The 26482-nt window shown below is 51.4% G+C and overlaps 1 protein-coding gene across 1 annotated transcript; it reads left to right on the top strand.

The window, feature by feature from the left end:
• The first annotated feature begins 5364 nt into the window (after window positions 1–5364).
• Window positions 5365–24272, top strand: LOC132206311 (zona pellucida sperm-binding protein 3-like). The gene is made up of 11 exons (XM_059639903.1): window positions 5365–5414; window positions 7833–7929; window positions 21220–21411; window positions 22679–22794; window positions 22884–22987; window positions 23081–23258; window positions 23342–23468; window positions 23549–23637; window positions 23725–23846; window positions 23918–24052; window positions 24139–24272. Exons 1-11 carry the CDS (start codon window positions 5365–5367, stop codon window positions 24270–24272), a joined length of 1344 nt encoding a protein of 447 aa, XP_059495886.1.
• Window positions 24273–26482: the final 2210 nt, after the last annotated feature.

The raw sequence follows: 26482 nt of genomic DNA on the forward strand, positions 1-26482 counted from the left end.
GCTCATAGTCAGTGGGAGACTGAGCAAGTTGTCCTGTGTCACTGTAGCCATGACATGGAGTGCTATGTTTTGTACCTGAAATATTCAGCAACTAAGTAGATAAATTGTGGCCAAAACACCATTCTGTTAATATAACTGACCTAACCGCCCTCACCTGGTAGCCTCTCTTTTGGAAGAGGAAGTTTGACACTTGGTGGGTTTAATCCATGTTGCATTCTGACTCTTGGCAGCATGATCTGAGGGGTTGGGAAAGTGCATTTTACGGAAGGCACTGAAACAAGGTCTACAGGCCTCAATACTGTTGTTGTCTTTGTATTTCAGTTGTGCAGCCTGATGTCTGACCGGAGTATGCCAGCTGTGGTCAGGGCATGTGTTAAGCAAGTGTCTGTCTGATGTGGGTGAGGGCTGTTAGTGATTTGAGGGTTACAAATCTGTTTCCTTTAGGGAAGCGGTTCAAATTCCACGAAAGCCTGAGTACCAGATTCCATGGGTTTGAGCTGAGAGCTTTGATTCCTGTGGCAAGGTCCTCAGTAAGAGGGGAGGGTCTGGGGGCAAGGTGGCTCCACAGATCTGTTGTTGGGGGACATTGGAGAGCGATTTCCTGAGATGAGGGGAACATCAATGAACATGGAGATCAGGAAGGGGAAGTTGTGGCCAGCGGTTTTAATGAAGGGAGGATGGATGCAAGATGTGGGCCCAAAAAAGTTGCGGGTGCGGGGGGTGTGTAGGGAGATGATAAAATGGGGAGGACCTCTTTAACTGGCACCACACTGAGTCTTCTGCGTAGAGGGACTGCACTGTTAGCTCCAGAGTTATCCTTTGTCTAAGCTTTTTTTAAATGTGAAGGTACCTTTCTGTCCAGACTTGAGCTCCATCTACAGTACTGAATTCCAACATCCCCAGGAAATGCACCTAACTAGGTTAGGTACAGAGTGCAGTTCCACGTTCCCTGTTCAGACAAGGGTTCAAGAGCAGGTACTGCATGTGTTCATCTGGTATAATGCTGTTTCAAACTGCTCCCTTGACTGTCTCCCTATTAACTATATTGCTAGTTTGGGAAGCAGTTTAGCAAGGTGAACTATTAAGGAGGATAATAACACTCTTCCTTGTGATTTGGACAACTAGAATAAGTGGGTAAATAGTAAAGCGAGTACAACGTGGATAGAGATGAGGTTATCCACTTTGGAAGCAAAAACAGGAAGGCAGGTTTCTATCTGAATAGAAATAGAATGGAGAACAAGGGTGGGCGTGATGAATCCTGTGTCTTTTGACACCAGTTGCTGCAAGTCTGCATCAAGATTCAGCAGGTGAAGACAATCAATGGTATGTGGTCCCTCAGTGTTTAATGACAGAATTAGAGCTGCCTTGTTGCAAATATACAGGGCCTGCGTGGTCATCTGTGGAGTACTGTGCACAGGTATTGTCTCCTTTCCTGAGGAAAGGTGTACTGGCAATGGCGGGGAAGGCAGCCAAAAGATTTACCACAAGATTCCTAGCTCTGCAGAGTTGAGGAAAGAGAATGAACCAGCTAGAACTAGATTAATTGGTGCTGAGGTGCTCGTGTTGGAGTGGGGCTGACAAAGTCAGGTCACTAGGCACCAGGTTACGGTCCATCAAGCTTTTTTCAATGAACCACTTTGTGGTGCTGCGTTCTCCAGTGTACTTGCCCTGACAAAGGAGCAGCGCTCCAACAGCTGAAGCTTTGTGTCCTGTTGGACTGTAACCTGGTGTCATGTATCATGTGACTTCTCAAGTGATACAGATAGATGTGAAGAATAAAGGGGAAATCTCATAGAACCCTGCAATATTGTAATAGGACCAGGCAGAGTAAATGCAGCAAGGATATTCCCAATGACCTTGTAGCTGAATCTTTTAGGATCTTCAGATGCAAATCAGCAGCTCCAGGGGATAATTCAGCCATTAGTTTGTATAATACGACCTTCGTGATGGTGATGGGACTTAAGTCCTGTCCCACGTTCCTTAGTATTTGTGGAATGTGCAATGTACCTGCCACTAGAAACACTGATGCCAAATATCTGTATAACTATTCTGCCATCTCCTGGCTCCCCGTAACAGACCTGGAAGGTTCGTTATCAGTGGTGTATCTTCACTTGATTTTAAAAAAATTACGTGCAAAGAGAATTTTATTTTCTCTTTGAACTGCTTGCTAAATTCCTCCTTTGCAGGTTATTTTTCTGTTGTCTTTTTAATGTGCTTTTAGTCCTCCTTTACTCATTTGAATTTATCACTGATTTTTAATCTCCAAAATGCTTTTGCCCACAACTTGATACCTCACCCTTCCTCAACTTCCTTGGTTGATCAACTTTGGTTTCTCGACTACTGGTGAGGGGGAGATGCCATCCTTGAAAATCGAGGACGGCTGAGGTGTACGGGAGTGGAATGCCTCAACCTGAGAGCGGATATGGAAGATGGGGTGGCCATGGGTACCAGCATGGGCCCAAGCTATGCCTGTCTCTTTGTAGGTTATGTAGTACAATCCCTGTTCCGTAGCTAAACTGGCCCAAATCCCCACTTCTTCCTCTGTTACATGGACTGTGTTTCGGTACCGTCGCGTGCTCCCATGAGGAGCTCAAACAGTTCATCCACTTCACCACCAACACCTTCCACCCCAACCTTAAGTTCATCTGGACCATCTCTAATCCCTCTCTCTCCTTCCTGTACCTCTCTGCTTCCATCTCTGCAATCCACCAAGAAACCAATATCAATTTCAAGCGCATCGACTCCCACAGCTACCTAGAATAAACGTCCGTCCTCCCTCCAGCAAAAATGCTACTCCCTATTCCCAATTCATGGACCTGCAGCACAGGTATGGAGACCTGGTTCCCAGGATGAGGCATTCCACTCCCAGACATCTCAGACGTCCACATTTTTTAAGGACCACAACTTTGCCGACCCCCACCCCCGCTCAGTGGTGGAGAACACCCTCTACCGTGTCTCCCACACTTCCCTCACACCCCCTCCCCACAACAAGAACCAAAACAGAACCTCCCTCATCCTCACATACCACCCCACCAACCTTCAGATCCAACACATCATCCCCTGACACTTCTGCCATCTGCAATCCGACCCCACCACCAAAGACGCTTTTCCATCACCGCCCCGTCTACTTTCTAGAGGGACCACTCTCTCTGTGACACCCTTGTCGGCTCCGCGCTCCCTTGCCCCACCACCCTCAGCACTTCCTGCGGCTGCAGGGGAAAGTGCTACACCAGCCCCTTCACCTCCCCGCTCACCCCCATCCCAGGCCCCAAGAAGACTTTCCACATTGAGCAGATGTTGACTGCCCATCTGCAAATGTGGTATATTGCATCCGCTGTTCCTGATGTGGCCCCCTCTGTATGGGGAAACAAAGCAGCGGCTTGGGGAGCACTTTGCAGAACACCTACGCTCGGTTCGCACGAAACAACTGCGCCTCCAAGTCGCAAATCACTTCAACTCTCCCTCCCATTACCTCAGACAACATGTCCACCTTGGGCCTCCTGCAGTGCCAAAATGATGCCACCTGAAGGTTGCAGGAACAGCAACTCATATACCGCTTGGGAACAGTGCAGCCCAATGGTATCAAAGTTGACTTTACAAGCTTCAAAATCTCCCATTTCCCCCTACTGCATCCCAAAACCAGCCCAGCTTGTCTCGTCTCCCTCACCTATCCTTCCGCCCACCAAAACTCTCTTCCCACCTCAAGCTGCACCCCTATCTCCTCCCTACCAGCCTCATCCCACCCACTTGACCTGTCTATCCTGACCTATCCCTGCCCTAACTCACCACCTACGCTCTCCTTTCCTGGCTCCATTCCTGTCTCTTTGACCTGTCTGTCTCCCTCTACCTATCTTCTCCTCTGTCCATCTTCTCTTCATCCCTTCTCTCCCTATATATTTCAGAAACCCCTTCCCTTCCACCTTTTCTGAAGAAGGTTCTAAGCCTGAAAAGTCAGCCTTCCTCCTCCTCTGATGTTGCTTGGCCTGCTGTGTTCATCCAGTTCTACACCTTGTGATCACAGAATTTTTCCTCTTTACTGGGATGTAGTATTACTGCGGGCCATGAATTACATTCTGAAATCTCTGCCTCTGCTTTCTTACTGTCATTCCTGCTATTCTGTCAGACAAGTTCCACTTTCCTCAATCTGTCCCCATTTCACTGTAATTCCCTTTATTTCTGTTAAACGGTACAGAGAGAAAATGGGGACAGGGATGAATTGGATGATCAGCCACAATCATAGTGAATGGCAGAGCAAGTTCAAAGGTCCAAAAGGACTACCACTTTTCCTACTTGCTATGTTTCTGTGTTTCTTTGCTGCTGAGTGTGTTCTCTGCTATTAGGCTATGACATAAGGGTGAACAACCTTCCTGCAGCTATCTTGATAATTTTCCTAATAGTCTCTTATTTTTCATTAAGTTCTTCATTCTCTAAATTCAAATGAGTGGAAGCCTATTGAACTCAACTCTTCATGAGAAAATGCTTTCATATTTATCAGCCTGGTGAACTTTCTCTGGACAACTTCCAAAGCCAACATATCATTCCTCAGATAATGAGACCAAAACTGTTCAGTATTTTACGTGTGACTTCGTACTCTTTCAGCAAGAGTTGCAAATTTTTATCTGTTCAAACGAAGAATAACATTTCCTTTGCCTTTCCAGTTACTTGATGGCTGAAAGCTTTCTGTGATTCATGAAGGAGGTTTCCCAAATCCCTTGGTGTAGTAACTTTCTGCAGTCTTTCTCCACTCAAACAATATTCAGATTGTCTATTCCTTCTCCGAAAATATAACCGCAGGCTTTTGATCGCTCACCTAACGTATCTATATTGCTCGACGATTCCCATGCATGATCCCAACCGATTACCTTCCCACTTATTTCTGCGTCATCTCCAAACTGGGCTAAAATACTTTCACTTTCCAAAACCAGGTCAATAATGTCTAATTTAAATAATTGTGAACCCAGCACTGACCCATGTGACACGACACGAGAAACAGATTTCCATCCTGAAAGTTTCCCTTTAGTTCACCCCTTGTCTTCTATCAGTTCTCCGATCCTCTATCCATGCTGATGTGCTATCCCCAACAGTATAGACTCTTATTAAGTTGCCTGACATGTAGCTTGTCACAACCTTCTAAAAATCCCAATATATGCTATATCGACTGATTTCACTTCATCCAGTCTGACTGTATCCTCTTCTCAAAATACGATAAATTTGAGCAGGAACAATGCCCCCTTCACGCAGCCAGGCTGACCCTGTTTGCCCATATAATGTATTCCTGAAAGTTCTCCAATTGAAGGTGACATTGTCATTGTCCCAAAGAACTGCATGGCTGCTGTCTCATTAGATAGAGGTGATTGGTGAGGCATGGTGACCTCCAGGTTAAGAGGCCAGGATGAGAACGTGGAAACTTCATGGTAACCTCAGACAGTGCGCGAATTGAATTGACTCCCTTTGGCAGAGACTCGTAATATTTTTCTCATCGTAGAAATTATGCTAACCGATCTATAGTTAGCTGTGTTTGACTCCCTTCACTATTGCATGAATTCAAACAGGTTACTTTGTCCTGGATGGTGTCGATCCTCATAAGGCTTCATCGATCTAGGTAACTGAGGAGGAGTTTATCACTGCCCTGACTTGTACCTTTTTGATAGTGGGCAGGGTTTGAAGAGTCAGGAAGTGAGTAACTTGCCACGGTATTCCTGACCTTTGAGCTGCTCTTGTAATCAGAATATTTAAGGGGCTTGCCCAGTTCAGTTTCTGGTCACTGGTGAATCATAATCTCTCTACTTTTGAGATAAAATGTTTATTTTTTATTCTTTCTGCTAAAGAGGATAATATCACACTTTCTCACATTGTCGTCTATTCGCCTGATCTTTGCTCCCACTGCATGCATGTGAGCCTCTGTCGCCTCCTCATGAATTATTCACAACCTAATGACTTACCTTTGTGTCATCTACAAATTTGCTGACCGTACCTATCATCCCTCCATCTCAGTTACTTATATAAATTGTGAGCAGTTTACCCCAGATACTAATCTTAGGATCATTTTCTGCCCCTTTCTATGAATTGCTACTGGAACCGTCAGTGACTCCCCCATGGATTTTTCACATTGACATTATTATACCATTACAATAAGGTACAGAAATGAGAGTGCATATAAATGTTGATATATGAAAATATGAATAACATATTTTGGACAATGATGTTACAGAACAAACAAAATCTTAGGAGGAGCAACAACAAGCAAATAATTTAGTCACACTGCCGTTTTGCAGCACTTCTTGTGTAACATTATAGCCTCAATGTCCACTCTTGGCTTGATTTCCTCTCTCCACCTTCTAAGCTGGCATTTATTAAATATGGCAATTATTAACGCACCCAGGATCACCACAATAGCAATGTGTAATAGAATTCTGATCCATGGATGTATTTGGACATTGGATCCCCAATCCAGAAGCTGTCTTACAATCTGGGTTACAGATTTCCTTATCCACATGAGTTCTCATTATTTTAAGATGTTTCATCCACTGATGAATTATCTCTCTCGCCTCCCCTCACTATACGTGTCCAATCTGCTGTCAGGTGTGGAATGGGTTGTAATTCTGGGGGAACAAACCTCTGTCGGTCCTGCTCTGTATCTGTATGATGGAGCGTGAGGTTTTCCCTTATCACTGCACCAGTTAGTGGCTGGGGCAGCACCTGCTCACCAGTCTTCAAATCAGAGATCACATTATTAATAGCCACATTGTGCGCTTCCAAAGGGAATTGTCTCCGTCCCTGGGTATGATTCATTGTTGGTGTGGCTGTGCAGTCTGTTTACCCCACAAGGGCACATTGTAACAAGGACGGGTTATTCACCAGGAGAATAGACAATGAACAATATTCATAGGTGCTGCAAGCGCACTCTGGAGATCTTTGTCTCATTATCTCGTCAGGGCAGGCCCAGTGATCCTCTCGTCGGTGACATTTTGAGAAGTCTCACACTTTCTCAACACCATCCATTACCTTGGCTTGAAATGGTCGTTTATTTTAAAGATATCCAAGTACTTTGATGCTTTCCGAAATAATGGACTCTTTTTAAAGGACATTTCAGTTTATTTTCAAGTCGGGGCATATGAATCACTGCCCTAACATAATACGTCCCTTTATCTCTGTCACAAGTACACAACACCCTATTGGTAAGGGCCAAACTTCTGAGGTAACGCCGAGTTTCACTTTCCCCATCCCATTTTATTAATTGTTCATCTGTCTGGGATATTGTGACCATGTAGTTGTCGCACATCAGCCCCAAGCTTAGTCAATGTCCAGCTGGTGTATATGGCACACCCCTCGGGCTTGTGGGCCTCCTCAAAAGTATTCGCCATCGGCCGATGGGTGTAAAAGTTTTAGACATTCAACCGAGTCCAGGGTCACTTGTGACTGATCCTGACCTCTCTCGTTGGTCTGAATCTGGATGAAGTTACTTTCCCCGGTAATGAGCTGCATTTTCTGCTGAAGGGATTGTATCCGACTTTGTAATTCTGCTGTGTCCAAGGTGTTGACAGTTGCCTCTCCTGATGCATATCCTGCCCCTGGCCAACTCCAACAGTCTTTTTTTCCTTTCTATTCTCGTTGATCATAAGCTCACTCCTGCTCAATTGTTCATTCAGGAGGTGGGCACCATTCGGGAGTATTTGTTTCAGTCAAATTAAAGACTGCCTGCGCATGTCGATATCCAGGTACCAATGTGACAGATTCTCATGTCTCCCCTCGTATCGGGCCCACACCTTCCATCCTGTGCTGTAACTCACTGCATCTCGGTTCTGGTGTGGTTTAATCTCTGGGAGACACAGGGTCATTGGCTTCCTTCGGGCCCTGAAAATTATGAAGGGCCCCAGCCGTGAGCAGAAGCACCTGTCCACGTCTCTCAATGCCCTTTACCATCTGGATGTGAGTTTGCTCGTTGAGCTGGAAGGTTCATTTTCAGACGTTTCGTCACTTTTTTTTGTTTTGAAGAAATATACTTTATTCAGAGAATGTACAAAAAATAAAACATTTATACACCTAGCCAGTCATGCAAGCCGCTCCGGGTTACCCGGGGGTACATACACCAACGAAAGGAAAAAAAAACAAAACAGAGAAAAAAAAACAAAGCAAAGAAACCGCCCCAGCAGTCGTCACCCCGCACAGACCCAGTTGGCCCCCTGACCAGTTGGGGAAGGCGCCAGCTGGGCCCAGTTACCAGATAGGGTTCTTTTCCCTTTTCTGGACGAGGGGTTTCATACGGTGGTCTTTCCCCACCGCGCCTTGGCGGCGGCTGCCCCAAGCTTTAGCGCGTCCCTCAGCACGTAGTCCTGGACCTTGGAGTGCGCCAGTCTGCAACACTCGGTCGGGGTCAGTTCTTTCAGCTGGCAGACCAGCAAGTTGCGGGCAGACCAAAGAGCGTCTTTCACCGCATTGATAGTCCTCCAGGCGCAGTTGATGTTGGTCTCGGTGTGCGTCCCCGGAAACAGCCCGTAGAGCACAGAGTCCCGCGTCACGGAGCTGCTCGGGACGAACCTCGACAAATACCACTGCATCCCCCTCCAGACCTCCTGCGCATAGGCACACTCCAGAAGGAGGTGATCGACAGTCTCGTCCCCCCCGCAGCCACCTCGAGAGCGGCGTGCGGTGGTGCAGAGCTTGCGGGCATGCATAAAGGAGCTCACTAGCAGAGCCCCTATCACCGCCAACAAAGCAATGTCCTTGTGCTTGTTTGAAAGTTCTGGCGATGAGGCATTCTGCCAAATGACTTTGGCAGTCTGCGTGGGGAACCACACGACGGGATCCACCCTCTCCTTTTCTCGAAGGGTCCCGAGGATACTACGTGCTGACCACTGCCTGACGGCCTTGTGGTCAAAGGTGTTTCCTTTCAAAAATTTCTCCACGAAGGACAGGTGGTACGGAACGGTCCAACTACTCGGAGCGTTCCGCGGCAACGAGGCCAGGCCCATCCTTCGCAACACCGGGGACAGGTAGAACCTCAGTAAGTAGTGACACTTGGTGTTTGCGGACTGAGGATCTACACACAGCTTGATGCAGCCGCACACAAAGGTAGCCGTCAGGGCGAGGGTGGCGTTCAGTACGCCCTTTCCCCCATTTCCCAGGTCTTTGTACATGGTGTCCCTGCGGTTCCGGTCCATCCTCGACCCCCAAATGAAGTGGAAGATTGCCCGGGTGACCGCAGCGGCGCAGGTCCGGGGAATAGGCCAGGCCTGCACCACATACAACAGTACCGAAAGCCCCTCGCACCTGACAACCAGATTCTTACCCGCGATGGAGAGGGACCGGAGCGTCCACCTGCCCAGCTTCTGCTTCAATTTGGCGATATGCTCCTCCGAAGTCTTAGTGCATGCCCCAACTCCCCAAACCAAACACCCAGCACCTTCAGGTAGTCTGTGCTGACGGCGAAGGGGATGAAGGAGCGGTCGTACCAGTTCCCGAAGAACATGGCCTCGCTCTCACCCCTATTGAGTTTGGCACCCGAGGCCAGTTCAAACTGGCTGCAGCTGTCCAACAGTCTACTCACCGACCGACGATCGGTGCAGAAGACGGCGACATCGTCCAAGTACAGGGAGGTCATGACCTGAAGGCCTCCGCTGCCTGGGATAGTCACGCCCTTCAGGCTCACGTCCTTCCTGATGGAGGCGGCGAAGGGCTCCACACAGCACACGAACAAGGCAGGAGAGAGTGGGCAGCCCTGCCTGACTCCAGATCTAACAGGAAAACTGTCTGATTCCCACTCTTGATCGAGACTGCGCTAACGATGTTGGCGTAGAGCAGCCGGATCCAATTGCGGATGCCCTCCCCGAACCCCAATTTGGAGAGGACGTCCCTCATGTAAGCATGAGAGACCCTGTCGAAGGCCTTCTCCTGGTCCAGGCTGACGAGGCAGGTGTCCACCCGCCTGTCCTGTACGTAGGCGATCGTATCCCTGATGAGCGTGAGGCTCTCAGCAATCTTCCTGCCCCGCACAGCACAGGTTTGGTCACGGTGAATCACTGACTCCAGGACAGACCTGACCTGGTTGGCAATGACCTTGGCCAGGATTTTGTAGTCCACGTTCAAAAGTGAAATGGGACGCCAATTCTTAATTTCTTCCCTCTCCCCCTTCCTCTTGTAAATGAGGGTGATGATGCCCTTCCTCATGGACTTGCACATTTCCCCTGCCCGAAGCGCACTATTGTACACCTCCAGCAGGTCCTGGCCGACCAGGACCCACAGAGCGGAATACAGCTCGACCGGTGAGCCGTCGCTTCCGGGAGTCCTATTCCTCTGCAAGGACTTGAGGGCTCTGGCCAGCTCGTCCGGGGGTATCGGCCGGACCAGCCACTCCCTCGTGCCGTCATCTAAGACCTCCGTGATAGACGACAGGAACGACTCGGAGGCCGTGCTGTCCGTGGGCTTCGTGTCGTACAGTCCGGTATAGAAGGATCTGCTGATCCTCAAAATGTCAGGCCGCGACGACGTCACCGGGCCGTCGTCCTCCTTCAGCCGGCTAAGCACAGAGCTCTCTTTGTGTACCTTCTGAAAGAAGAAACGCGAGCACGTCTCGTCCTGCTCCACGGAGCGGACACTGGACCGGAAGATTATCCTGGAGGCCTCCGCGGTGAAGAGCGAGGCTTGCTGGCCCCTCACCTCGCGGGGGTCCTCCGTGACATCGACCCCCATCAACTGCAGAAGGAGCAGGTTCTGCACCCTTTTCTGGAGTCGCGACAGCTTTGCCCGCCTCTCTCTTGCCTTCCAAACACGCTTGAGGACAAAGAACCTCTTGATGTTCTCCTTCACCGTCTCCCACCAGTCGCCTGGAGACTCAAAGAGGGGTTTCACGGTTCTCCAACCGGCTTAAGCTCTTAACTCCCTCTTAAGCTCCTCAACGTTCTCTGGGGTCAACAGAGTCGTGTTGAGCTTCCACGTCCCCTTGCCGACCGGCTGGTCGTCCTGTAAGTGACAGTCGGCCAGCAGGAGGCAGTGGTCAGAGAAGAACACCGGCTCGACGCCGGTGGACCTCAGCGAGAACGTCCGTGACACAAACAGCAAGTCTATCCTTGAGCGGATAGACCCGTCTGGCCGCGACCAGGTGTACCTCTGCTGCGCTCCGTCTGCAGGGGTGCTGAAGACGTCGAGCAGCTTGGCGTCCTTCGCCATGCCCATCAGGAATCTGGGCGTGACGTCCAGTTGACTCCCCCCACCCGCTGTCCCCACGCCGGATCTTCCATCTGCATCGATGATGCAGTTGAAGTCTCCGCCTAGGATGACCGGCCTGGACGTAGCCAGCGGGGGTGGAAGCCGCTGCAGGACGGCCAACCGCTCACGCCGTACCACTGGGGCGTAAACGTTGACCAGCCTCAGGGGAGCATTTCTGTAGGTGATGTCAGCCACTAGGAGGCGCCCCCCCACCACCTCCTGAACTTGAGAGATGGTGAAGTCGCGCCCCGCAGCAGAATAGCCACGCTCGAGGAGCGACAGTCGTTACCCCCCGACCAGATCGAAGGCCCACAGGTCCAGGCTCCGGACCATTTCCCGTGCCTGCCGAGGTGCGGTATCCCGCACTCCTGCAGAAACAGGAGGTCCGCCTTGATGGTGGTGAGGTAGGCCAACGTGTACACACATTTCGCGGTTGACTTGACGCTGCGCACATGAATGCTCGCAACTCTTACCCCCATTGAAGGCAGTGACCACAGTACCCTCCCCAAGTCCAAGGTCCAGCCCCTCCATCTGTCCCTTCATGCCCATTGCCCGGGCTAACTGCTGGACGCTCTCTGGGCTCAGGAAACCGTCCGTGCTGCCTTCCGGTTGGCATCCCCCCGCCATGGGTGCGGAGGCAGGAGGGTCCAGCTCCGGATCAGGCTGGGGACGCGCTGTTTTATCCTTCCCGCCTGGAAGTTCCTGGGGGCCCTCCAGTGCTCAGCGGCACTTGACTTGGTGTCGGAGGGAGCCTCAGGACTCCTCATGTCACCTGGAAGCGGGGTGCTGCTTTCCTTCACCCTCGAGACCTTTAACTTCTGCTTCAGGTGGGCCCTCTCCGAATCCTCCTCGTCAGAGGAGCTCTTATAGCCCCCCTGCAGCTGCCTCTTCCCGCCTGATGGTTGCGGTTCGTGGGCCCGTTGACGCACCTTCCTCCTCGCTTTCCGGACTGTTGTCCACTCCCCTGGGTCGCCTGCCGCCGCCTCCATTGGCTCCGGGTTGTCGGGGGGGATCGGAACCTGCAGGGGTGCTTTGCTGGCCTCGGGCCCATCCTGCAGGGCTCGGCCCTCCTGTATGGCCTGGCCCTCCTGCACATTAGTGGGGTCCTTGCTGGGCCCTGGTGCCTTCCTCTCCTCCGGGGGGCTGGCCCCGCATTTCCCCTGCCGGCGACCTGGGCGTAGGTGGTAACCCGCCGCGGGCATGCCTTATAGAAGTGGACCGCTTCCCCGCAAATATTGCAGCTTCTCTCTCGTGGGCAATCCTTTGCAAGGTGTCCCTCCTCCCTGCAGTTCCTGCAGATGGTGGCTTTGCAGTCGGCCGCCATGTGACCTGACCTACCACAGGCATGGCAGACTTTAGGTTGCCCTGCATAGGTCAGGTAGCCCCTGCTCCCGCTGATCGCGAAGCTGGACAGTGGGTGTGTGACATTCCCGTCTGCACCCTAACTCAGCGTCACCTTGACCTGCCTCTTACTCGTCCAGATGCCAAAGGGGTCCACGATGTCAGTTCGGTCACCTTCCACCTTCACGTACCTTCCGAGGAAGGTCAGGACATCAACTGCTGGCACATGCGGGTTGTACATGTGTACAGTCACCATACGGCTCCTCTGCGCTGGCATCACAAACAGTGGGACAGCGGTCAATACAGAGAGGGGGCCCTCACCTCCTTTCTCCTTGAAAACCTCCAGGAAGCGCTCGCAAAGCTTTGAACTCCTGAAGGTCACGTCATAAAAACCTCCTCCGGGGAAATCCTGCAGGCAGTAAATGTCCGCAGCAGCGAACCCACAACAGCCCAACAGGACCCTCTTCACGAAGAAGGTGCGGTCCACAGGTGCACCTTCATCCACCTTCTTTACGGAAACACGGATGGTGTTCCGGACCCCCTGACCTGGGGCACGAGCACTTGCCGCAGCCATCGTTGCAGGTTGGCTGCTCCCCTGAACCAACGTTAGGCTGAAGCCAGCATTAAGACCACTGGTTGCAAGGGTGGACAGCCAACCCGACGTCCTCCTTTCACCTCCAAGACAGCACTCTCCTCCTCTCGGCCCACAAGAGAGTGGGTCGTTACTTTGTTCCAGATGTAAGCTGGTTCTCTGAGCTTGCCAGTTTGTTCCCAAACGTTTCGTCATCATTCTAGGTAACATCATCAGCGAGCCTCCGACGAAGCTCTGGTGTTACGGCCCGCTTTCTATTTATCTGTTAGGTTTCCTTAGGTTGGTGATGTCATTTCCTGCATTGCAGATGTCATTTTCTGTTCTTGTTCTCAGGGGATGGTAGATTGGCTCCAGCTCAATGTGTTTGTTGATGGAGTTCCGGTTGGAATGCCACGCTTCTAGGAATTCTCGTGCGTGTCTCTGTTTGGCTTGTCCTAGGATGGATGTGTTGTCCCAATCAAAGCGGTGTCCTTCCTCATCTGTATGTAAGGATACGAGTGATAGTGGGTCATGTGGTTTTGTGGCCAGTTGATGTTCATGTATCCTGGTGTAGAGCTTTCTGCCAGTTTGTCCAATGTAGTGTTTGTCACAGTTCTTGCAAGGTGTTTTGGAGATGACTTTCGTTTTGTTTGTTGTCTGTATAGGGTCTTTTAAGTTCATTAGCACTAACTTCACAGCTAATGAACTTAAAAGACCCTATACAGACAACAAACAAAATGAAAGTCATCTACAAAATACCTTGCAAGAACTGTGACAAACACTATATTGGACAAACTGGCAGAAAGGTCCACACCAGGATACATGAACATCAACTAGCCACAAAACCACATGACCCACTATCACTCGTATCCTTACATACAGATGAGGAAGGACACCGCTTTGATTGGGATAACACATCCATCCGAGGACAAGCCAAACATAGACACGCACGTGAATTCCGAGAAGCATGGCATTGCAACCGGAACTCCATCAACAAACACATTGAGCTGGAGCCAATCTACCATCCCCTGAGGACAAGTACAGGAAATGACATCACCGACCCAAGGAAACCTAACCAGATAAATAGAAAGTGGGACATAACACCAGCATTTCATCGGAGGCTCACTGTTGATGTTACCTAGAATGGTTCTGAAACATCTGGGGACAAACCTTCAAGCTCAGTGAACCAGCTTCCATCTGGAACAAAATAAAGACCCACTCTCTTGTGGACCGAGAGGAGGAGAGTGCTGTCTTGGAGGTGAAAGGAGGACGTCGGGTTGGCTGTGCACCCTTGCAACCAGTGGTCTTAATGCTGGCTTTGGCCTAACGCTGGTTCAGGGGAGCAGCCAACCAGCAACGATGGCTGTGGCAAGTGCTCGTGCCCCAGGTCAGGGGGTCCGGAACACCATCCGTGTTTCCGTAAAGAAGGTGGATGAAGGTGCACCTGTGGACCGCTCCTTCTTCGTGAAGAGGGTCCTGTTGGGCTGTTGTGGGTTCGCTGCTGCGGACATTTACTGCCTGCAGGATTTCCCCGGAGGAGGTTTTTATGATGTGACCTTCAGGAGTGCCAAGCTTTGCGAGCACTTCCTGGAGGTTTTCAAGGAGAAAGGAGGGGAGGGCCCCCTCTCTGTATCGACCGCTGTCCCGCTGTTTGTGATGCCAGCGCAGAGGAGCCGTATGGTGACTGTACACATGTACAACCCGCATGTGCCAGCGGTTGATGTCCTGACCTTCCTTGGAAGGTACGTGAAGGTGGAAGGGGACCTAACTGACATCATGGACCCCTTTGGCATCTGGACCAGTAAGAGGCAGGTCAAGGTGATGCTGAGGACAGGCGCGAACGGGAATGTCGTACACCCACCGTCCAGCTTCGCAATCGGCGGGAGCAAGGGCTACCTGACCTATGCAGGGCAACCTCAAGTCTGCCATGCCTGTGGTAGGTCAGGCCACGTGGCGGCCGACTGCAAAGCCACCATCTGCAGGAACTGCAGGGAGGAGGGACACCTTGCAAAGGATTGCCCACAAGAGAAAAGCCGCAACCTTTGCGGGGAAGCGGGCCACCTCTATAGGGCATGCCCGCAGCGGGGGACCACCTACGCCCAGGTCACTGACAGGGGCATTGCGGGGCCAGCCCCACCGGAGGAGAGGAAGGCACTAGGGCCCAGCAAGGACCCCACCAATGTGCAGGAGGGCCCGGCTGTGCAGGAGGGCCCAGCCCCGTAGGATGGGCCCGAGGCCAGCAAAGCGCCCCTGCAGGCTCCGCTCCCCACCGACAACCCGCAGTCGATGGAGGCGGCGACAGGCGACCCAGGGGAGTGGACGACGGTCCGGAAAGCGAGGAGGAAGGTGCGTCGACGGGCCCACGAACCACAAACATCAGGCAGGAAGAAGCAGCTACAGGGGGGCGAAAGAGCTCCGCTGACGAGGGGGATTCGGAGAGGGCCCGCATGAAGCAGAAGTTAAAGATCTCGATTGAGAACGAAAGCAGCATCCCGCTTCCAGGTGACGGGAGGCGTCCTGAGGCTCCCTCCGACACCAAGTCAAGTGCCGCTGGGGCACTGGAGGGCCCCCCGGAACTTCCAGGCGAGAAGGAGGACACAGCGCGTCCCCAGCCAGACCCAGAGGGGAGCCTCCTGCATCCGCACCCCTGACGGGGGGATGCCACCCGAAAGGCAGCACGGACGGTTTCCTGAGCCCAGAAAGCGTCCAGCAGTTAGCCCGGGCAATGGGCATGAAGGGACAGACGGAGGGGCTGGACCTTGGACTTGGGGAGGGTACTGCGGTCACTGCCCACAATGGGGGTACGAGTTGCGAGCATTAATGTGCGCAGTGTCAAGTCCACCGCAAGATGTGTGTCCACATTGAAGACTTCAATTGCATCATCGATGCAGATGGAAGTTCCGGCACGGGGACAGCGGGTGGGGGGAGTCAACTGGACGTCACGTCCAGATTCCTGATGGACACGGTGGAGGACGCCAAGCTGCTCGACGTCTTCAGCACCCCTGCAGACGTAGCGCAGCGGAGGTACACCTGGTCGCGGCCAGACGGGTCTACCCGTTCAAGGATAGACTTCCTGTTTGTGTCAAGGGCGATCTCGGTCAGGTCCACCAGCGTCGAGCCGGTGTTCTTATCTGACCACTGCCTCCTGCTGGCCGACTGTCACTCACAGGACGACCAGCTGGCCAGCAAGGGGACGTGGAAGCTCAACACGACTCTGTTGACCCCAGAGAACGCCGAGGAGCTTAAGAGGGAGTACGCCGGTTGGAGAACCGTGAAACCCCTCTTTGAGTCTCCAGGCGACTGGTGGGAGACGGTGAAGGAGAACATCAAGACGTCCTTTGTCCTCCAGGGTGTTCGGAAGGCGAGAGAGAGGCGGGGAAAGCTGTCGCGACTCCAGAAAAGGGTGCACAACCTGCTCCTTCTGCAGTTGATGGGGGTCGATGTCACGGAGGACCTCCGCGAGGTAAGGGGCCAGCAAGCCTCGCTCTTCACCGCAGAGGCCTCCAGGATAATCTTCCGGTCCAGGGTCCGTTCCGTGGACCAGTACGAGACGTGCTCGCGTTTCTTCTTTCAGAAGGTGCACAAAGAGAGCTCTGTGCTTAGCCGGCTGAAGGAGGACGACAGCTCGGCGACGTCGTCTCGGCCCGACATTTTGACGATCAGCAGGTCCTTCTATGCTGGACTGTACGACACGAAGCCCGCGGACAGCACGGCCTCCGAGTCGTTCCTGTCGTCTATCACGGAGGTCTTAGACGACGGCACGAGGGAGTGGCTGGACCGGCCGATATCCCTGGACGAGCTGACCAGAGCCCTCAAGTCCTTTGAGAGGAATAGGACTCCCGGAAGCGACAGCTTACCGGTCGAGCTGTATTCCGCTCTGTGGGACCTGGTCGGCCAGGACCTGCTGGAGGTGTACAATAGTGCGCTTCGGGCAGGGGAAATGTGCAAGTCCATGAGGAAGGGCATCATCACCCTCATTTACAAGAGGAAGGGGGAGAGGGAAGAAATTAAGAATTGGCGTCCCATTTCACTATTGAACATGGACGACAAAATCTTGGCCAAGGTCATAGCCAACCGGGTCAGGTCTGTCCTGGAGTCGGTGATTCACCCTGACCAAACCTGTGCTGTGCTGGGCAGGAAGATCGCTGAGAGTCTCGTGCTCATCAGGGATACGATCGCCTACGTACAGGACAGGCGGGTGGACACCTGCCTCGTCAGCCTGGACCAGGAGAAGGCCTTCGACAGGGACTCTCATGCTTACATGAGAGACGTCCTCTCCAAATTGGGGTTCGGGGAGGGCATCCGTAATTGGATCCGGCTGCTCTACGCCATTATCGTTCGTGCAGTCTCGATCAACGGGTGGGAATCAGACAGTTTTCCTGTTAGATCTGGAGTCAGGCAGGGCTGCCCGCGCTCTCCTGCCTTGTTCGTGTGGTGTGTGGAGCCCTTCGCTGCCTCCATCAGGAAGGACGTGAGCCTGAGGGGCGTGACTATCCCAGGCAGCGGAGGCCTTCAGGTCAAGACCTCCCTGTACTTGGACGATGTCGCCGTCTTCTGCACCCATCGTCGGTCGGTGAGTAGACTATTGGACATTTGCAGCCAGTTTGAACTGGCCTCGGGTGCCAAAGTCAATAGGGGTAAGAGCGAGGTCATGTTCTTCGGGAACTGGGACGACCGCTCCTTCATCCCCTTCACCGTCAGGACAGACTACCTGAAGGTGCTCAGTGTTTGGTTTGGTGGAGCTGGGGCGTGCACTAAGACTTGGGAGGAGCGTATCACCAAATTGAAGGAGAAGCTGGGCAGGTGGACGCTCCGGTCCCTCTCCATCGCGGGTAAGAACCTGGTTGTCAGGTGCGAGGGGCTTTCGGTCCTGTTGTATGTTGTGCAGGCCTGGCCTATTCCCCGTACCTGCGCCGCTGCGGTCACCCGGGCCATCTTCCACTTCATTTGGGGGTCGAGGATGGACCGGGTCCGCAGGGACACCGTGTACAAAGACCTGGGAAATGGGGGAAAGGGCGTACCGAACGCCACCCTCGCCCTGACGGCTACCTTTGTGTGCGGCTGCGTCAAGCTGTGTGTAGATCCTCAGTACGCAAACACCAAGTGTCACTACTTACTGAGGTTCTACCTGTCCCCGGTGTTGCGAAGGATGGGCCTGGCCTCGTTGCCGCGGAACGCTCCGAGTAGTTGGACCGTTCCGTACCACCTGTCCTTCGTGGAGAAATTTTTGAAAGGAAACACCTTTGACCACAAGGCCGTCAGGCAGTGGTCAGCACGTAGTATCCTCGGGACCCTTCGGGAAAAGGAGAGGGTGGATCCCGTCGTGTGGTTCCCCACGCAGACTGCCAAAGTCGTTTGGCAGAATGCCTCATCGCCAGAACTTTCAAACAAGCACAAGGACATTGCTTGGCTGGCGGTGAGAGGGGCTCTGCTAGTGAGCTCCTTTATGCATGCCCGGAATCTCTGCGCCACCGCACGCTGCCCTCGAGGTGGCTGCGGAGCGGGGAGGAGACTGTCGATCACCTCCTTCTGGAGTGTGCCTATGCGCAGGAGGTCTGGAGGGGGATGCAGTGGTATTTGTCGAGGTTCGTCCCGAGCAGCTCCGTGACGCGGGACTCTGTGCTCTACGGGCTGTTTCCGGGGACGCACACCGAGACCAACATCAACTGCGCCTGGAGGACCATCAATGCGGTGAAAGACGCTCTTTGGTCTGCCCGCAACTTGCTGGTCTGCCAGCTGAAAGAACTCACCCCGACCGAGTGTTGCAGACTGGCGCACTCCAAGGTCCAGGACTACGTGCTGAGGGACACGCTGAAGCTTGGGACAGCCGCCGCCAAGGCGCGGTGGGGAAAGACCACCGTATGAAACCCCTCGTCCAGAATCGAAAAAAAGAACCCTATCTGGTAACTGGGCCCAGCTGGCGCCTTCCCCAACTGGTCAGGGGGCCAACGGGGACTGTGCGGGGAGACGACTGCCGGGGTGTTTTCTTTGCTTTGTTTTTTTTGCCTTCTTTATTTTTTGCCTTTAGTTGGTCTATATACCCCGTGGGTAACCCGGAGCGGCTTGCATGACTGGCTAGGTGTATAAATATGTTTTATTTTTGTACCTGTTATGAATAAAGTATATTTCTTCAAATAAAAAAAAATCATCCCAACCCACATCCCCATCACTGCCTCCCCAACTTCTCACAGACACAAAGACACACATTATGTCTCTGTGTGCAGCGAGCTGACCCTGCAGCCTTTCTCTCTGTCTCTGACATTTTGTGAGATCTGCAGCACTCCTCCTCATTTCCTGAACATCTCTCTGGATCAAGTTCATTGCAGCTTTTAAATCATTGCGTTTTCCTTCCATGTTTCCATTTCAGCTTTAACTGTTTGGAATTTTCCCTCTCACTTATTCTCCTTGTGAGCAGTTTCTCACATTGCACCTGGTCCTGGTTCATCTGTACCAAGTCCCATATTCTTCTGTCCCTGCAGATTGGTTACTCTGTCACTGAGGCAGGCTCCCTCCTCACAGAGTCTCTTGTCCTCTTTCTCTAGTCTTTCCCTCTCTACCTTCTCTGCCTTAACTTGCTGTCAGCCTTCCATCCATTCAGCATTGTGTTAACATCAGCCATCTAGTCTCAGTGTCTGGTACCCCCCGTCTGCACCTTTCTTCCTGCAGCTTCTGGTCAGCATCTCCCAGGCAGCGATGTCAGCAGCTTGTCCCCTTCTCCTGTCTTTCCATTCCTATTCCCCCTCCCTCTCCCTGTCCCCTCTGCAGCCTCTGGCTAACGGTGTGAAGATGTGGACTGAACGTTGCCTTCTCAAGGACAGTTGGAAGACGGATATTAAAAAGTTGGCCTTTCCAGGACGACACATCCATTACCAATAAAACTAAGCGGGCAAGTAACAAAACAAGGGAGGACCCTTGAGGGGAGTGAATGGAACGACAATGGGTAATTTCCATCTAAAATTGAAGCCAAGGTGAAAATACATTTGAAGGAAAAGTGAAGACAGGATTCACCACTGCTGGTGGATGCCAACGCATTTGATTTCATCCCAATTGAATCCACAGTGGCAGGGATTGCTGAGGTTTAGCTGCAGAGTAAAGCGCATTCTGCTCTCTCCACATAGAACACTCCCAGGACAGGTACATTGTGGAATTATATACAGAGTAATGTTCCCTTACGATGTATCAAACTCTCCCTGGACAGCTGCAGATAAAGCGTAAAGCTGTATCTACACTGCCCGCATTGACACTCCAAGGAAAGGGACAGCGCACGGTTTGATACCGAATACAGGTGACCTTCAAACGGTACCAGGACAGGTAATAGTATGGAGCAAGATAGTGAATAAACTTACTCTTTCTTTTAAACTGAAAGAAAGGTTCCCTTTACACTGCCTCAATTAAACATTCCTGGGATGCAGTGGGTTGGGAGTTGACCGGGGGAGCGGTGGTCGCTGGGTTAGGATAGAGCATGGAACATGAGACAAACCTGAAGAACACTTCTTTTGTCCTGTCCAATCCCCATCCAGGGACACTTCTCTGTATGGCTCACTGTCAGACACTCGAGGTCAGGAAAGGTTAAACCCACCAACACCCGCCTGAACCAATGATCCATGTTTGATGATTGTCCTCAGGAGCCCCGTCACCATGAGAAATTGTGGAGCTGAATGCAGTCAGGTGACAGCACAGCAACTCCCAGCCATTCCTAATGGTCCAAATGGAACACGCCCTCCTGGTGATCAATGCCAGAGTTTAGTCATTGGTGGAAATTGCAGAGACTGGGGCTGGTTCATTGGTTCAATGTTGCTGCCTCTGGCCTGATTGGTGTCAGGTGGGTGCAGGTTGTGTGTACAAATGGAGCTGGGTGGGGGCTGGAAGGGATGCTTGTGTTGTTTGGGATCATGGGGGATTTTGTAGTGAGGGGTTTGTTCCTTCTGTTGGTGTTAGTTGGAGCTGTTTGTTGCTCTGAAACTTGGCAACAGTTTCTGAGCCAGAGGTATCCATGGAGAATAGTGAGAGCCACTCCTGTACCTGAGAGAGTCCCTCCTCATGGGGGTCCCATTGGTTCCAGTTTCAGAATGTCTGAGGGTGGGAGTGTGTCTCCACTGCAGACTGTGATGGTGCAGTGTGGAGAGCACAAGCTGCTGGTCAGGGCCCAGTTGGATTTATTTGGAACCAGGCACCCAATTAAAGCTGCTGACCTGACACTGGGGACAGTGGGTTGTCGGCCAACCAGGATCTACCCTGAGAACCACACCGTCCTCTTCGATTACGGGCTGCATGAGTGTGGCAGCAGACTGCAGGTAATGAGTCCGCTGTACTTGCCTGCCTGACTTGTTCTTCCCCCCTCCTACCTTCCCACTTCAAGCTGCACCTTCTTCACTTCCTACCTACTAACCTTATCCCACCCCCTTGATCTGTCCATCCTCCCCAGACTGACTTATCCCCTTCCTACCTCCCCACCCATACTCTGCTCTTCTCCTCTATCCATCTTTAGTCTGTCTCCCTGCTTCTCCCCACTTATTTCAGAATTGCCTCCCAATCCCCTCTTCTGATGAAGAGTCTTGGCCTTTTCAGCCAAGTCAGCTTTTGGGGCCCTAAGATCCTGCTTGGCCTGCTGTGTCCATCCAGCCCCACACTTTGTTATACCTGCTGGTAGCTTGGTCTGGGTGTTGTTCAACTTGTGTAACCCTGGCTGCGGTGACATGAATGGTCTCTAGCTGTATTAATCCACAATCTGGCCTTAGGCTGTGCTTGGCCTCTGCTTGAATTTCTGTCTGTTCTAGATGTTTTGAAATGTTCTGTTTCTTTGTGTACTTCCAGCTTGTTCTCAGTCAGATTTGTTTGGATGTGGTATTTTCAATTCAGTTCTCAACCATGCTCTACTGACAGCAAGATGCTGTATTGATTTGAGCTCCAAACTGTTGACTGATTAGAATTTGTGTAATATTTCTAAAGTAGTAACTTCTGTTTCTGTATTCCAGACAGCCATAGTCCCATAAGACATGGGAGTGGAAGTGAGGCCATTAGGCCCATCAAGTCTACTCTGCCATTTAAATCATGGCTGGTGGGCACTTCAACTCCACTTCCCTGCTCTCTCTCCCTGTAGCCCCTGATTCCTTCTGAGATCTGCCATGTCCTGGCCTCGACTGCACTCCATGGCAATGAATTCCACAAGCCCACCACTTTCTGGCTGAAGAAATGTTGTCTTGTTTCATTTTCGACTTTACCCCCTCTAATTTTCAGGCTGTGCCCACAGGTCCTAGTCTCGCCGCCTAACAGGAACACCTTCCGAGTGTTAACCCCTTCTAGGCCACTTTTCATTGACTTATTGCCCCTGAACACTCATGCTTATGCCTCAGATCTTTCTACCCCTGTCCCACAAATCTTGGTTCTTTACAAGTCTGTTTAGTCTCTCTCATAGAGAATTCGAGTTATTTGGAGTTGCTTGTAGCTTTGCTTGTCTGGGTCCTTAAAGAATGCATCCAATGGGATGAAGCCATTGTGAGCCCTGTCCTGCCCCTTCTCAGTTCAGATCAGTTCCTAATTCCTTAGCCTGGTATCTTTCAGATGACTGGAGATTTCCTGATCTACACCACCCACCTGACCCACATCCCAAACTATCCTGGGTCTGTCATTGTGCGAACCAATGGGGCTGTCATTCCCATTGTGTGTCGTTATTTCAGGTGAGAGTCTTCATTTGATTGATCAACATTTATTTTCAGCCACAGTGGTTGTCTTTGTGTTGTAAAATGGCTGCCCTGTCTCTACCCAGGAAGGGCAATGTGAGCAGTAACCCCATCAAGCCCACTTGGATCCCATTCAGCTCCACCAGGTCTAGAGAAGGGCATCTGTCGTTCTCCCTGCGTCTAATGAATGGTATGTGATGGCTGGCTGGGGAGGGATCTCCTGGTGTCACTCACTGGGGGTTGCACCCACTGTCTCTCCAACCCTTGTCCTCTTGTACTTCAGGTGACTGGCTTACAGAGCGCACTTCCACTGTCTACTCCCTGGGAGAACTCATTCACATTGAGGCGTCTGTTTCAATGGACAACCACGTGCCCCTGAAGCTGTACATTGACCGCTGTGTGGCTACACTGAGCCCAGGCAAGGACTCCAGCCCCAGATACAGCATCATTGACTACAATGGGTAAGGAGCTCTCTGCTTTCTCCAGCTGCTTCCATCTCAATGGCTTCACTCCATTCACTTCATGGCCCTTTGTTCACCTGCAGTTGCCTCGTGGACAGCCAAGCTGAGGACTCCTTTTCGACCTTTGTGTTGCTGAGAGACCAGCGGGAGCCGGACAAGCTCAGGTTTGACCTGGATGCCTTCCGCTTCTATGGAGATGAGCGTTCCTTGGTAAGAGCAAGCTGCTGACTGGCTTCTCCCCACAGGGTGGGAGTGGCTAAACACTGACATGTGCTGAATGTGTCCCTCAGATTTTCATCACCTGTCACCTGAGAGTTGCTGCAGTGGATCAGGGAGATTCCAGGAACAAAGCTTGCACTTTCCAGAAGCTGCACAAGATGTGAGTGTCCCCCACTCCATGCCCCTTAGTGATGTTGTTGGAGAGGTGATGCACCGTGTGGTTGAATGGGCTGTTTCTCCTATTTAGCTGGACCCCACTGGAAGAGTCGACCAGTGACGTTTGTGCCTGTTGCCATGTCGGGAACTGTGGTAGCACAGGGGAGATCGTGTTCCCGTCCAGAGGAAGGAGAGATGTTGGAGCTGAAGCTGGTAGGTAACGGCCCCACTCTGGGGACTATACCCTCCTTCCCTGATCCTGACCGTACTGTTGCTTCCTGCAGGGAGTGAAGCTGGATTGAAGTGGGAGGGTGAGGCCTCAGTTGGCCCCCTGCTCGTTCTGGATCCTGAGCTGACCAGCCTGGCAACTGAGCCCCTGACTGAGGTTGAGCAAAGGATGCAGGATATGTCTCCAGGCGGTGAGCTGTCTGACTGCTAGTTTCTTTGTGCTAGTTTCTTTGTCCCAGTTTCCCTCAGTAACCATTGGTTTCTCCTTGTTGTGTAGGTCTGCAGTCTGAGCTGGTTGTGATGGTGTCACTGACAGTGACGGCTGTCTCCCTGATCTCTGCTTCGTTGATGGCCTTGTTCCTGTACAGGAAACACAAGCAAACTCCTGTCACCTCATTAAATGACCAATAAAGCAGTGATTTGTTGAGTTTCCTGTCCAGGCCTAGTTTTTATTTTTCTACCTTCGTGGAATTTTCTAGTATTTCCAAGGAGGATTTCTCGTCCTCATTTGGCATTGACTCCCACAGTTAGGCCTCTCTTGTAACCGCCTGGAGATTGAGCTCTCTGTCACCTCTTCTAAGCTTCAGAATTTTTGATCTTCAACCTCCAACTTGCAAACCATGCGTTATTTGGACCTTTCAGTATTTGGAGAAAGCTTGTGTTAACTGTGACTCTGCCCAAATTTGAGAAGGGCACATGGCACTTGCCCCCTGAGTACATCAATAAACAATTGTGAGACAGACATCTGTGTTTAACCCTGAAATATGCTGAACTGTCATGTTGCCACGTGGGTCTACCTTTCCTCATCCCAAGATTTCTTGAGCAGAGCCCAACCTGCTCTCTTGCTTTTTGTCAATTCAAACCTGACGTTGTCCTCAGGCAGTGCTGGTGGGTGTGAAGGCAGGGTGACTATGCCACATTTCTTCCCTGGTGTTCATCTGAAACTGTCTGCTGTGCCTCTTATGGTGAGGGAGGGTGTAGCTGACTCTGAACACGAGTGGGAATTCATTTCACTGAATTCCAAACCTTGGTAGGAAATGCTGAGGAGGTCAGTTCTCAGAACACAACGTGATGTGTAGGTGAGAATGCAGTTATCTGATGTTCTTCAGACACCAGTCAGGGCCTCGGTGGAAAAAGCCTTCTCGCTAAATGCATCTGACTCCCCTTTTCTCAGGGCTGTATGTTAAATGAAATGACAGCTCATGCTCAGCAGGAGACTGAGCAGCCTTGTCCTGTCACTGTAGCTATGACATGGAGTGCTATGTTTTGTACCTCAAATATTCATTAACAAGATTAAATCAGTGGCCACAACACCATTTCAGTGTAACATAACTGACCTTCCCACCCTCCCTTGACTTCCTCTCTTGGAATAGGAAGTTTGACACTTGGTGGGTTTTGTCCCTATGGCTTTCTCACTCTTGGCAGCATGATGTGAGGGGTTGGGAAATGATTCTTAGTGCAGGGACTGGAACAAGTTCTGCAGGCCTCAATAGTGTTCTCTATTTCAGTTGCGCAGCCTGATGTCTGACTGGAGTATACATGTTGTGGTCAGGGCATGTGGTGAGCAAGTGTTTGTCTGATGTGGCTGAGGGTAGTTGTGGAGTTAGTGATCTCAGGCTTACAAATCTGACTTTCAAGTAGTTCACAATCCGAGAAAGCTGGGTACCAAATTCCATGGGTTTGAGATGAAAGCTTTCATTCCTGTGGAAAGGTCACCAGTAGGAGGAGAGAGTCTGGGGTCAAGGTGGGTTTTCAGATTTGGTGTTGGGAACCTTGGAGAGCAATGCCTGAGTGGAGGGGAAACCTCAATTAACAATCCTTCTTCTGTAGAAGGACAGCACTGTTAGCTCCAGAGTTATCCTCCCTCATTCCTCTAAATGTAAAGGTACTTTTCTCTCCACAAACTAGCACTCCAGCTACAGTACTAAATTCCAACATCCCCAAGAAATGCACATGACCATGTTAGGTACAGAGTGCAGTTCCATGTGCCCTGTTCAGACAAGGGTTCAAGAGCAGGTACTGCATGTTAGATATGGTGTGATGCTGTTTCAAGCTGCTCCCTTGACTGCCTCCCTATTAACTTCTTCCCAAACCAGCTACAGTTACACCAGGTGAAATATTGAGGAGGATAATAACATTGTTTGTGATTTGGAGAAGTTGAATGGGTGTGTAAACAAATGGTAAAGCTAGTTCAATGTGGATCAAGATAAGCTCATCCACTCGCAGCAAAAACAGGACCATGGGTTTCTATCTGAATAGAATGGAGAACAAGGGTGGGTGTGATGAATCCTGTGTCTTTTGGCACCAGTTGCAGAAAGTCTGTATGGAGATGCAGCAGGTGGTGAGGACAGTAAATGGTATGTTGTCCCTCCGTGTTTAAGGACGGAATTAGAGCTGCCTTGCTGCAAATATACAGGGCCTGAATGGCCACCCCTGGAGTACCGTGCGTGGGTCTTGTTCTCCTTTCTTGAGGAAGGGGGTACTGGCTATGGGGGTAATGCAGCAAAAGATTTACCAGACGGATTCTGAGCTTTGCAGTGTTGAGGAGAGAAGCGAACAAACTAGTTAGAACTAGATTAACTGGTGCTGAGGTGCTAGTGTTGGAGTGGGGTTGACAAAGT

The sequence above is a fragment of the Stegostoma tigrinum genome, chromosome 35 (genome assembly GCF_030684315.1).
Source record: "Stegostoma tigrinum isolate sSteTig4 chromosome 35, sSteTig4.hap1, whole genome shotgun sequence".
NCBI classification, from domain to species: domain Eukaryota; kingdom Metazoa; phylum Chordata; class Chondrichthyes; order Orectolobiformes; family Stegostomatidae; genus Stegostoma; species Stegostoma tigrinum.